A 13,677-nucleotide genomic window follows, 5' to 3' on the forward strand; every position below is an offset into this window, starting at 1 on the left:
ACCAGATAACTACATTTCTCTGGGCACTGTCAGCCGCTCTGACATTCCACTATGTACGACCATACCTCGCTTTTCAGGCCTGCTAACCATTAGAGCGATAGCAGGTGATCTTGTGTGCATGCTCGTGTAAATTTGACTGTTATTTGTCTCCATATCAGTGTTTACCTTTGCTGTCATGGCTCCAAGTTTCACTGGAGCTACTGAGATGGGGCGGGCTAAACCACAGTCTGTTAGAGCAGCCATCTGCTGTGGGTATATCGTGATGCTAGACTGAGCTAAACACTGCTGTTTTTTTATTTTATTGTGCATAGATCAATGTTAAACTAATATACGAATGCAGACAGACATTGGTGTTGGATGAAATCTTTATAATCACCAATCAGCTTGTGCCTAAAATGTAATATGGTTACAATCACAATAATAGTTTCATTATTAAAAAAAAGTGAAGCTGTCTAATCAGACATATTTAACTCCATGGTTGCCATTACATGCACTTGCCGAGGCTTCTTGTTACTTTTTTCTCGTGTTGCCATTTAACCAAACTCTCCAGTGCTTATTTGCTGCTCCCTGCTTCAGCTGTTTGGCTTCTTTCACTCATCTGTGCTCTTGCTGCGCTGCTGACAGACCTGCAAACCTCACACATGGGAGAGACGGGCATGCTTTACTTTTGGCCTTTTCCGTCTTATAAAGTGTCAACTCGCTCAAAGGAGTGACAGAGGCATCAGCTATACTGGCCTCACAGAAAGAGGGAGCCTTTCGTCTTTGTGAATGGGAAAAGGCAGCTGAGTGATTGGTCAGAAGCAATGCCACAGAGAATGCTGGCCACAAGAAGACACTGTGGGTGTTGGATGCCAAAGAACCTTGTGTAACTCATCAAAGACGACCATTATGCCTCCCATTGATTTACTTACTCTATGCAGAAACTCTGAAACTGTCATGTTGTTGAATTTCTGTGCACGGTTTATTCCTGTGCTATAATATAAGAAACTACTCGGATTTTCAGTGTGACTGTGATGTCACTACAACGCATTATGTACTATATGCTGCTTTAGATCTCAAGGAACACTTTGCAAGCTTTGCTAAAGAGTAGCTTCTATAGCCACAAGTTGTAATTATATGACCCTAGCACATTAGAGTGCTCAGGGCACTGAAACCCATGCTATCAATCATTCATGCAAAACACATAATCATCATTTCAGTGCAAACTTGCTAAACTGAAAACATCTGAAGTCAAGAGGCTTCTCTCTGCATTGCCAGGCAGAATAGTGCATTATTCCTGTAATGTTGGATTATTATGACCTAAGTCATCCTCACATGCCGCACACATTAGTCTGCGGCTGCTAGTATACATCTTAGCTCTCTTGAATTATAAATGTTTGCTGATGTCTGAGAGTAACGTCTGGAGCTTAGCTCTGTTGCTAACCAGTTGCACATATAGTGTGTGTATATGGTCCAGTCAGATTGTGCTAACAAGCTTTGAGTGACTCTGTTATCCATTACTGAAGAGTTTATCAGTGATGTCTTTGCTTTTATTTTAAGACCTTTGTTCCCATGTCAGTGCATTTAAAAGCTCCAGCATTTAGACTCAGGTAGATGAACCTCTACAAGCACTGGATAACTCTAGCTTTGCTTCTGTTGCAGTTAAAATGAAAATATTGATATAATCATAATTATGATGTTTGCAGTGGACAGTGATGTGAGTGTGTTTCATACTTTGTCATTCGGCCATACAGCTGTTATTGTGATGTCATCACAGTAATCCTGCCCGCAGAGGTACATCTACATGGCTGCTAAAAGACAAATGTCATATTTATTTGAGACATATCACCTTTACCCCCCAAGCCTTGCACTCTCAACTTGTTTGAAATCTGAAGTTTGTCAGCTTTATGTGCTGACAGCCATTAACACTTTGCAAAAAACTATGCAATCAAGAAACCCGTTATTCAGCAGGCATGTTATTACATTAAGACATGAAAATCTTATACATAAGATTTTTTTTTTAAGTTGACAACATAGTTTGAAAGACTTGGATAAAGATTTTAGGAAGTTTACTGTAAAGCGTGATTTGTGTAGGAACGATCCGAAATGTAAGCGAGTAGACTCAGAAGACAAAAATGTGTCTTGCATTTTTTCCCACAAGTCACACAGCCAGACATGATCGCTCCCCAGCTCAGACCACCAGCTACACAAAGTCAAAGATCACGACTGTTTACATTCACCTCTCATCCGTACTGCACTCTCTGATCAGACACCCGCTGGGACTCGCATAATGCCGTTCCCACCAGCCTCCACATCTTATTCTCACAGTAACCCCACAGGAACCCATGCATGAGCTGAGGTAAACCACTGCAGCGACCAGCCACTAACCACTAAGAAATACTTGTGCACTTGTGAATGACTGAGTGAGTGAAAACCTTAATGTCGTCTATCCCAGAGTGGCCCCCGGTAATAGAAGACAGTTTGCCATGTTAGCCTAGTGCTAATCTATTCCCCTGGCGTCTCCACTGAAAGCCTTGTTGCTGGATGGGAACTAGCACGTGGGGTAGAGGGAGGTTATCTGGCTAATATCAGGCAGCGCTCACTGAAGGGGTATTGTCATGCATAAGGGCAGACATGTTTACTGTGTGCTCGGTGTTTTACGAGCTGTCCCCCCTTCTTCTTCGCCTCCCTCTCTTGCCTGCTCATCTCCCCCTCCCCTCGTTTATCCTCCCTTTCGATGACGTAATGGCGGACCCGATGAGAGCCTGAGAAATGGGATGATCTACTCCTGCTGACATACTCACTCACTAATGTTGTTTTTCTCCCTTTCCTGCACTCCTCCATGCTTTCATTTTACTTCTGCCAAAGTGTACTGAGGCACTTTTTTTGCAGCATTATTCTGTGCTGCATCTCAGACTCCTGAATATCCGTGTTTGTAATCCTGGCTTTATTTAAAGAAACACTTGTACTTATTCGTTTGAGTTGGGGCAAAGGGTGTGTTTCTTGGAGCATGAACGCAGATAAATTCTTTAAGACGTTTTTGTCATACTTATATTATCCATACGAGAAGGAAATAGCCATACAGCTGTTGTATAGGTTCCCAGGAAATGCCGTGTAAACATTCAAAGACCCCAGAAGATGACTGACATATTCAAAAACAAAGGCTTGCATGAATAAAATTGTGTGATGGAAATTGGATGCAATCTTATTTTAGGGTGTTTTTTTTAGGACACTTTGTTAGAATTTAGCGCAAAGCAGGGATGCTTTGCTGTATACTCTTGTTCTTGTGGTATTTTCTGAGTGTTTATTTAGTTTTGTAACGGTATATTTCTGAAAATGAAGCAAAATGTGTCACATTGAATTCATGCATATTCCTTCTACATTTCATGAGCATAGTCCATGGGTTTCCTTGAGGATGTATTTATGGTTTGGAGCTGCTAGTCACGTACATACGCAGACAGTCTCGCACTAACAAGCTGCAGCTCCACATAACCCCACACCCTAATAACCTCTGCTTGAAGGCTAACTACACTCAAGCTGATCAGTTGAGCCATTCATCCTAATCATCTCCAATCTGTGCTGAGAAGCCTCCACACCTCCACACAGTCCTGCAGCCAACTCTGTAATCATCTGAGACAATAATGCCTCTCTCAACAGCTATCCAAATATTCTTTCATCCAGAAGCAGAAGCCCTCTTCAGCGTTTCTGTGTGTAATCAGCTCTTACTGTTGACTTAGCTTTTGCTCACTTGATCCCATTGCGTTGTGGCACCGGTGAAGTATTTGCTAGCTTGTTAGGCTTTTGGAGTGGAGGTGGACAGATGGTTATGTCCTTCGCAGGTGCTTGTGAACAGTGTTTAAGATTTAGCTTCTCTTGGTTCTTGCCAGTTGTAGTAGTAATAATAATGATAATAATGTTAGCAGTTGTTTTAATAACAATTGTAATAATAATGTATTTTTTTTAAGGCATCATTGTTTAGTTTGCATTTTTACAGTCATGCATGAACTTAAATCTAAATGGATGCAGACACCACAGTTTTATTGTTATCTAACTTGGATTCAGTGCCACCCAATCAGTAGTGTTTACTCCATTGTCTGGGCTGTAAGTTGGATCAAATCCACCATGATGTGTTTGTTTTGTGGCGACTTTCCCAATCACTACTCATTCTGCTTCTTTTCACCCCTTAACATGATATTCTTGCTTTTTAAGTGGTCGGGAGATAATGAGAAGGATGGGAGGAGAGAGCAGCTGAGAATTAGGGTTAGAGTTTCAGGTTCCACTTGCCGACGAGTGCCTCCTCCACTGAACCATATCCAGAACTCTCACAGTTGCGACCTGTCTAATTAGCTGAGCCGGAAAGGAGGTGGGGTTTTGGACTGAAGTAACACACGCGGCCCATCTGGGTTTTTCTTGGTGTGTGTGAATATGAGAATAAAGGAAATGGTTCGTTAGCTGCATGGCTGCTTTAAGGATCTCATTCCTTACGTCATACGCCCCCCTTGCCTTTCTATGTTGGGGGCCCCCTCTCTTCTAGCTGTTTACAGGCTTCCTCTGCGTGCTTCACAATGACAATTAGCTTCTCATTTTCTGCAAGCTAATAAGCCCTTTAATCAGAGTGCTTGTCAACCTCAGGGCAAGGAAACTCCAGAGGAGTTGATCCTTAGGATCAAATGACTGGTAGAGGAAAAGAAAGGGGTAAGTGGGAGAACAAATAGAAGGGAGGGAGAAGGAAATCAGGCTGCTGAACTTGGAGAAGGAAAAGAGAATCAAAAAGTGAGATAATAAAGCTGTACTAAGGTAAAACTACTAGGCCAGTTTCCATTAGAGATGTCGTTTAAAATATAAATTTGATGGGCGGATTTATGATTTGATTTAATAAAATGCCCAAAAAGAATATGACTAAACAAAACTTGGTCCCGACTACCGATTCAGTGTCCTTGGATCATCATTTTTAAACGTGAAAACACGATGTTTGACTGTCAAGCGTACTGAATGTGGTTTTCAGGATGTTTTTAATCAGCTTGTTCTGAAACAGTCATTTTAATGTATCCAAATCTGACAAGTGTTTGTTTTATACATCCGTAATCAATACGAATGAAAACAGTCTGCCGCTGACAACGGCTCTGCACACAACATGTGCCTTTAATTACACACCCACACCATCGGCGACACACGCACGTGCAACATACACTTGCATCACCGTTGGCATGCAAATGAGCGCATTGATTTGTTAAGTGATGTTTTAACATCCTTACGGACAGCTCTCCATAAGTCCTTAAAAGGGTTTTTAAGGACCAGTGAGGCAAGGAGGAAAGCGTTCACTGTCACCTCGTTAAGACTGAAGTGAAATCCAGCTCAATCCAGACCATAAAGCTAACCGCAAACCACTGCGAGGCACAGAACCTTCACAGATAGGCCCAGCGTAAACCTGTAGTATGGACACGCAGTTTTCCTTTTAAGCAGAGCAAAGATAATCACTACAAGAGGTCCCACATGAGGTTAAAATAAAGATAATAAATTTCCCACCTGCGAGCAGAAAAAGCTTTTCAAGATGAGGCTGTGGGCCGGTTACTGACTCGAGATCAGACGCTCTCAGTTTTGCTTCTCAGGACTCAAAGCAACCCCAGTTTAATGTCCACCAGCTGGTTAATTGCAATCACTTGGTGTTTCTTGTCTGATGTCTTAAATTAGGATTGTATGTCTTTAAATCCTCAGTCTAGAGTACAGGTCCCTCTAAAGAGTAACATATTGACAGACATGTAGTCAAACTGTCATTCTTTTTGAGTGTTTTGGGTTTTCTTTCTAAACTTAAAGTCTACACTCCAGCTACAGATGTTTCACAAAGGAAGGGATTAAAGTAACCCGAGCCTTGCACGCAGACGAGGCTTGTTCATTATGATACATTTTCATTGGAATCCACATCACAGCGCGGCATGCTGGAACACAAGCAAAATAAGCATGCAGTTCACAAAGACTATATAATTATATGCATTTGAATACATGGCGGCTTTGATGGGGAAAAATGATTTGGGTAAATGTATCATTCTTCTCCTTAGGAGAATATTCCAAATTATTGTTGCTGTTGGAAACAAATCAGAGCACACAACAAAAGGGACCCCCTTGCCCCCACCCCACCCTCCCCTGTGCTTCGAAGGTGTACTTTGTCAAATCTGTAACAATAGGAATGTGGGATTCCAGTTACTTCTACCCCCTTCTAGCATTTACATAAAGGCATGCTAAATTATTCATTAATTATCAGAGAGTCCCTTGTGGATGGGGATGACACACACACTGGCTGCTAATTGGCCCATCAATAATCCTGCCTGGTTCTCCTAAAGTGGCACCAGATCCCACCTCAGGAATCTACTATCTGCCTCAACCTTCTGCTCAACTGTTTCCACAGTGTGGCACCACATGTGGAAACGTCTCCACAGCTGCTCACATGACACATTGTTAATGAGTTATCAGAACATGCCTAATTTCTGTACTTCACTTAGGTTTCTTTGATGGATTATAAATATGTTCCTTAGGTGTAATCTTCTTGTTATAAATCGAAATTAGGTTTATTGAGTACCTGCATAGTATTGTGTGGTATTTTCTGAGTATATAATTTTATTATTGTGAAAAGGCAAATGGGAAAAAATTGTATTTACTCTGTTGCTTCCCCTCCTCCCATCCGAAAATGTGAATAAATGAGTCACCAATATGACATTTTGAAAAAGGTTAACTGAAGTAGCTGGCAGTAGTTGTCATTGTTAAATGTGACACAGTTAAGCAATGTCAGTGATGGGGACTTCTCGATCTCAGAGTGTAAGTTTTTATAGGAAGAGCAAGAAAACCAAAACAAAATAAAGCACTGGGCTCATGTCAATCATAGTGTCGCCTAATGCAGTGGTGTGCCTCGCAGATTGAATGTTAAGGATGATGTCACTGACTGGTTTCTAGAGTTTAAAGGTTTAGCATTTGTGTTTTTGGCAGATGTGAATCTGATCTGAATTTGTGAATTTGATTTGTTGCAACTGAATTCAATATGACTCAATATTTTAGGCTTTATTGGTGCTGAGGTTTAGAAATTTTGATTGCTTTTGTATTTAGATCTTTGTGTAATTATCGTGTGTGTGTGTGTGTGTGTGTGTGTGTGTGTGTGTGTGTGTGTGTGTGTGTGGCTCCCTGTACTATAGCTGTACTATTAAGTGTTGGATGAGTTTGTTGTTGGTTTCATTCTGTTCAGTGGAGTCTGATCAATGGCACCTTTCCCTAAGCTTCTTCTATTAAGATGTTTTCTCTGACGTCGGCTCATGATGTAAAATCCCGAGTTTAGATAAAGGGGCAGATTAAAGTAGTTGAATCCTAATCTGCCTGATACCACTGCTATTGCGTACAATTTACACACCCGACACCTTTGACGTGATACGATCGTGGCTTTTCTACTGCAGGCAGATACTCTTTGAATCTCTAAGCTTGATCTGCTGAGGTTAAGTTCCTACATCCAGACTTGAGTCAGGGAGACATTGACAAACCAAACAAATACAAAAACAGATACACACTTCCAATTCCAGCAGAGCGCACACAAATTCTCACTTACTCTGTTTCACCCTCTCCAAATGGATCATGCAAATGATTTCCATAAAGGTGGGCCTCAGGAGAGGGAGCTGCAATAACACGGCTGCTCTTTGTTTCCCTTTGCTGAATGACAGTTGATTGCGGTGCACATTAAATGCCCATCAGCCCCAGCTTTAGTTTTAGAAACAGGGGAGCAGGGCCTGTCAAAGGTCAATCCTAGTGCATAATGAACTGATCTCTCCCTCACACACACGCACACAAACACACACACGATACACGCACGACTCAACCTCTGCTATTAAAGGGAGTTTGAATAAAGAGGATTTTTCTGGCTTATCATGTAACATTAATAAAAAGGGCTGCCCTATGACATAATGTGACTATGGCGATGCCAGAGAGGCAGACAGACATGGAGTCTAGACCAGGGGTGTTCTGTTTTATCTTAAGACTAACGGTTAGATTTGTTTTTTGAGTGTGATCATAGACAGTAGGGAATACACAGATCCCTCTGCCTGCTAGTTCTGTTGAATCTGCAGCTTTCAGAACAGTTCTCACATGTGAAAATAATAAATAAATAATAAAAAAATACATAATGCTACAGAACATGCTGCTTAATGCTACATCAGTGACAAGCTGTGCACGAGACAGCACTTTTTAAAGTAGGGTCGGGTATTGTTTGAAACATTTTGAGCCTCAAAGACCAACTTAGCAGGAATTTGAATTTCATCAGATATCCTGTGCCAGATCAGCTTTTTCTAACTTTTGCTCTCATTGCTGTAGCTGGATACACCTTAGCTATAAACCAGAGATTTATTTATAAGGACAAAATCAGTCAAACTCCCATTAAGCTCTTTGTTGCATCGAAGGATTCGTACAAATTTATTGTATTTGAGTTGTGATTGATTGCCTCCGTGGTTATCCATCTTACTCACAGGGTAATAAACATTTTAAAACTGTTATGTGTTCATAAGTTACTGTATATACAGGGACATTTTAAATAAAACATACATAATGCATCTGGGGAATACAGGGGCAGTAATGTGTCGCTTACAAATGTATACAGTCACACAATCTGTGCGCAATGCTAAATCAAATGAAAACACACGATGATCAGACTTTGCTTACGTTTGATTATTGCAGCATTAAGCCATAAAAACATTTTATATCTTTGTTTATTGATCTTTTTTTTTTTTTTTTTTTTTTTTTTTTTCATCTCCGGGAACCGAAATGCAGTTTCACTGTTAAGGTTCTCATCAGCTGGGATGATGAGATTCGTGACAGCATCACAAATTTAGTCAGTCAAGCTGCAGCGTTAAAAACCAGCATCACACCTAAAGCGCACACTCTCCTCTTCAGACGTGTGCTCGGCTCCCTGATTGAAAGTCGTAATTAACAGAGTGGGGAGGAATTAGATGCAGAATGAGCTGTCAGAAAGTCACATTTAAGTGAGGGATGCACTGGTCTCCGCAGTAAAAATTTAAATGATATAAATTGCCATTTAAGTGTAGCGCAGGCTAATGTTTTGTCACAAATTAATGTGACACAAGGCAGCAATGACAATCAAGGGCTGCCTCATTCTAATTTGGTTGTGTTTAGAGGGCTTTTGTGAGCCAGCAGCTTTACACAAATTAACACAATTGTCGGTTTTTATGAGGAAACCATAAATGCTTTTTCCCTCCTTTGCCCGCTAATGAGGAGAGAAAACGGCTTGTATGTGTGGCGTTATGACGACGTCTGCAGGAGAGCAACATGGTGCTCTTATCCGCTCACGACCAGCAGAGAAAAGAACAAAGACAGAAGCTGAAATGGCTCCCTAATGAACTACAAGAGTCCTCTAATGTCTTGATGCTCTCTTATGATCAGATATGGATTTACTGTGCTTTTTGCTCGTTATAGAAATCATTGGCAGATTCCGTCAGAGGAACAATTAGAAGAATATTCCGCTTTCTCTGAGAAATTCACCTTTGAGGGGTATTAGTAATAACTGCTGTTCAGTAATGGGATGTTAGGGGAGTTGCCTTTTGTTGCATCTGTTGACATCCTAGATAAACCTAACTCTCCGGCTTCACCTCTTTTTAAAGGCACTGGAGAGCGAGTTTGTGTCCTGCCAGCTTCACCAGTGGATCGATTTGATCTTCGGCTACAAGCAGCAGGGACCCGAAGCCGCCAGAGCCCTCAATGTTTTCTATTATCTGACCTATGAAGGCGCAGTCAACCTCAGCTCGATCAACGACCCCATGCTCAGAGAGGTGATACAGTGCGTGCATCAACACACACACATTTTAATACACGTAGCTGATTTAACTGCCTTCGCAGACCATGCTGAGTAAGGAGAAAAATTCCATATTAGAGGTAAGTACTCCTGAGCAGCAGTGCTCTCAGATGGACGCTTAATCTGGCTATATTATAAAAGCACATGTCCACCCTCTGCATCTGTATGTCAGGAAGGTTTTGATGCCATTAGCCATGTTAAAGTGCTTGTAGAGTGGCATGGGAGAGCTAAGCTAACAATCTGCCACACAGTATTGCTGAGCGAAGCCTTTTCCTTTGTGTGATACCTTTTGAAAGCACTCCACCAAGTGTTCCACTTTAACGCCTTTAAGCCGCCTCCTTGGCTTTCATTCATTATTCAGTTCACTCACTTTGTACTGCTGCACACACAAGCAACACTGTCCTGCCCGAAAGCAACCAGACAAAACACAGTGTTGAAAAGAAAAACACAGCTAGCTTGCCCACAGCCAAACAAGCCTGACAACTTCACCAATCTGCTGTAAAAGGCAGCTAGCCAGCAGCGGGCCAATTGACCCTGCTCCCATCAGCCTTTTTGACATCTGCATTTTAGTGCCAAGAGGGGTGCATATTCTATTTCTTTTCTCTCCAGAGTAAAGTAACCAGGCGTTGGCTTTCTTTTAAGTGATTATTCGTGTTTATTACTGGTTGTTGTGGCTGTTTGTAGGCAACTTCTGAGATCTGGAAACATCCATACAGAAAACTCCAATACAAGGGCAAACAAAATGAGCAGGCGGATCTCAGTTAAAGTTCAAACAGATCATCTTCACAGTTTTGTCGTTGTTTGTTTGTTTGGTGCCCCACCTAAATACAAGAACAGAACAGTCAAGAAAAGGCCACGTTTTCACTTTTAAGAGAGACTCACCATGGTGCTAACGTATAAATGGTGATAAGTTCAGAACACACTAAGCAGGCAAACACCCTTTGCCTCCACTGTACTGCTGCCCTTCATGCTCAGTGACTGGAGCATCGCAGGCACCAGGGGTAGATCCTTGATTTATCACCTCATTCACCCCAATTCCCATCCAGATGTGCTTTGGCCTTTATTCACTCTCTCTCTCACACACATACACAGACATGCAGATTCATTATCTGGGTTCACCGGTCATTTCCACTCTCAGCCCATTACCCATTCTTCTGTTTAACACACACACACACACACACAGAGCAGAAAATTGGATCACTGGTGCCTCCACTATTTCTGCCAAGCTGTTCCAGTGACAATGGGATTGATAATCTACCAACATACACACACACAGGCCTCAGAGGGAGGTGCTTGTGATTTGAGTGGCATTGAAAAAGCATCTTCGACTCCTGACTTTAAGGATGCATACTTAGGATTTGTATGCTTCTGAATGAGGTTTTTATTTGTCTGTGGCTTTGGTACCACATTTAGCATTTTACTATAAACAAATTAGTGTAACTGTCTCTAGCTTGAAGTGTTCTGTATTGGTGCACTGGGTCAAACTTTTGTGTGAAATGTCTGGAAAATACAGGGTGTAGTCATGAATATTGGTGTAGTTTAATTAAAATTATTAATTGATGTTTTGAAAGACTACAGTGGCAGCGTAGTACAGAAGCTCATGTTAAAAGTCAGTAGTCATCATATCTGTAATGCTGTAAAGTTAGCCTGCCTCGAGGAGGGGGAAAAAAAAGTTTCTTGTTGTTTCGTCCTCGCGGGCTCTCTCGCTGATGCTTTGATTGCAGTTTGCTGGGAGAAAACTCCCTGAGCACTTTAATTAGTTAAATAAACCAAACAAGCATTACCCCAGTGAGCTAATCCAAGGCTCTCCTTCAACTGTGTTTGTGCGGAAGGAAACGTGCCCTGTCTATGCAGAAGGTGGAAACACAGTTCCAGGCCTGGGGCTCGTCATGGCTGGGCGCTGGGGGTGGCTGAGGGCTGCAGGAGCTTTGGGACTGAGGGTTTGGGGTCTGAAAGTGTCCCTAGAGTATGCCATTACTGAGTGACAACTGTTTCAGTCTGAGCTGTGGTCTCGGCCAGACAAGCCCGCATTAGGACAGGCCCCGGGGCTGCTCAGTGTCAGGGGGGCGGTTCACAGATGTGTGTGCATGTACGTTTTTGTGTGTGTATATTTAGGTGGGAAAATGCAGTAGACCGGGCTGGAGGGTTCTGTATTTTTGCTGAGCTGATTTCTGTATTCCTGCCATGCTGCTTCACAGAGGCTAACTCTCCCTGTAGCCCACACACAAATACACGCGTACAAGATTTGTGTGGCTCATACCTTGATGTGTTTCTACATATGCATGCATATGTATACATTCATTCATTGGTATGTGTATACCTTTGTATATTTATGTGTGCTCATCAGCATAAATGCACACGGTTGTGTGTTTATGTGTGCTTTTCTGTTCCGGGAGAAAGTTTGGAATATCTCAGCACAGATTAGTGAGTGCTGTGGAGACCAGTGCTGTGTTTTTCAAAACCATGATTACTTCCTGCACTACCTCCTGCTTCCCCTCTCCCACCCCAAATTTCATCTGTGTGTGCGCGTGTGCACATAGATGGCTTGCATGCACATCTGTGTTGCCTCTCGGTGTATAAAGAGAAACGCGCCCTGTGTAGCCTTCTCATCGTTGTACAGGGCTTCCCCTCTTTCGCATGTGATTATGGAAAATCCCACCACCTCTCACACGAGCGACAAAACACAGAGCCCCGCTTGAGTTGTTTGCCGTTTGCGTAATTCGGCAGAAGACTGGAAATATATGCCCACGTGAGTCAACCTGCTTCGACAGTAAGCCAAAGTCACTCACTAAGCATAAAACCTGCTGGTTTATTTTCACTGGACAATGTGACCTCCTCTGCATAGAGTTGTCTCAGTATTTTAAGGTGGACGTTTAAAACCAATGATACAATCTGTCCAGTTTCCTGCTTGTGAGAAATACAAAACTATTGGTCTTTTTTTTCTTTCCCTTGGAGGAGGGGGTTGATTTGCATAAAGCAGCATGTTTTACATGGAGATCTATCGTGTCAAGCGACTGAGTAAATCAAAGGACAGGCTGAGACATCTGAGCCGAGGGCGTCTCGGCCATTTAAATGTATAGAATACAGAAAACCTTCATCAGACATGGGCCAATGCTCCCAAAAGAGATTGGCCTTGTGGAAGGCCCCTCATATAATCACCTGAGCATTGCATTGGCATACAGGATAGGACATGCTGACCTAGACTCAGCCACTTTCCAGCCTTCCACAGCCTCATAAATGTCAAATACGCACTTAATGAAGATAGGTTGAGTGGCTTTGAGCTTACGCAAAATGCTTTCCTGTGTAGTCAAAGAGATGGGCAGCATTTTGACCTTGAATAATGCAGTTATGTCACATGTCCTCCCACCAAGAAGGCTAACTGTGGATGAGGTGGGAAATGTCATGATAGTGTTACACAGTGTTGATCAGTTTACTGTGACGGACCTTTAAATCCAGTCTTACAGACCAGTGCTAATAAATGCACATCACACATCACTGCATAACAGGAGCATCGCCTTTTACATCTGGCATGCTTGCACACATGTAGAAAATGCACTTGTGGCCTGAACACAAAACCGCAGACACTTGTTCTAACACGGACACTGTCCCTTCCAGTCTCATGAACAAGCACAACCATTGTTGTGCAATTTATGAATAAAACCATGAATTCTTTTCTATTTTAATTAGCCTCCCATAAGAAGTACTGCTCATGCGTTTGTGCCGAAGGATTTTATGAGCTAGCGCTGGATTATTACCATCTTATTCAGAGGCTTTGGAGTAAATTTCTTCTTATTCAGATGTAAATGTATAAAAGTAGACTAAAAAAGAAGGAAACCTGAGATTTTATTGCTTCTTAAAAGTGC

At 42.1% G+C, this 13,677-nt stretch overlaps 1 protein-coding gene across 1 annotated transcript in view; it reads left to right on the forward strand.

Moving 5' to 3' along the window:
• lrba (LPS-responsive vesicle trafficking, beach and anchor containing) overlaps positions 1 to 13,677 on the forward strand; it is a 176,218-nt gene that overhangs the window by 143,772 nt on the left and 18,769 nt on the right. Inside the window, exon 48 of the mRNA XM_085356880.1 lies at positions 9,624 to 9,791. Coding sequence (XP_085213006.1) covers positions 9,624 to 9,791 — 168 coding nt within the window. The remainder of the gene's footprint in view (positions 1 to 9,623; positions 9,792 to 13,677) is intronic.

This window comes from Diplotaxodon limnothrissa, linkage group LG6 (genome assembly GCF_057381915.1).
Source record: "Diplotaxodon limnothrissa isolate DT_005_m linkage group LG6, D_limnothrissa_male_GT1.1, whole genome shotgun sequence".
NCBI classification, from domain to species: Eukaryota; Metazoa; Chordata; class Actinopteri; order Cichliformes; family Cichlidae; genus Diplotaxodon; species Diplotaxodon limnothrissa.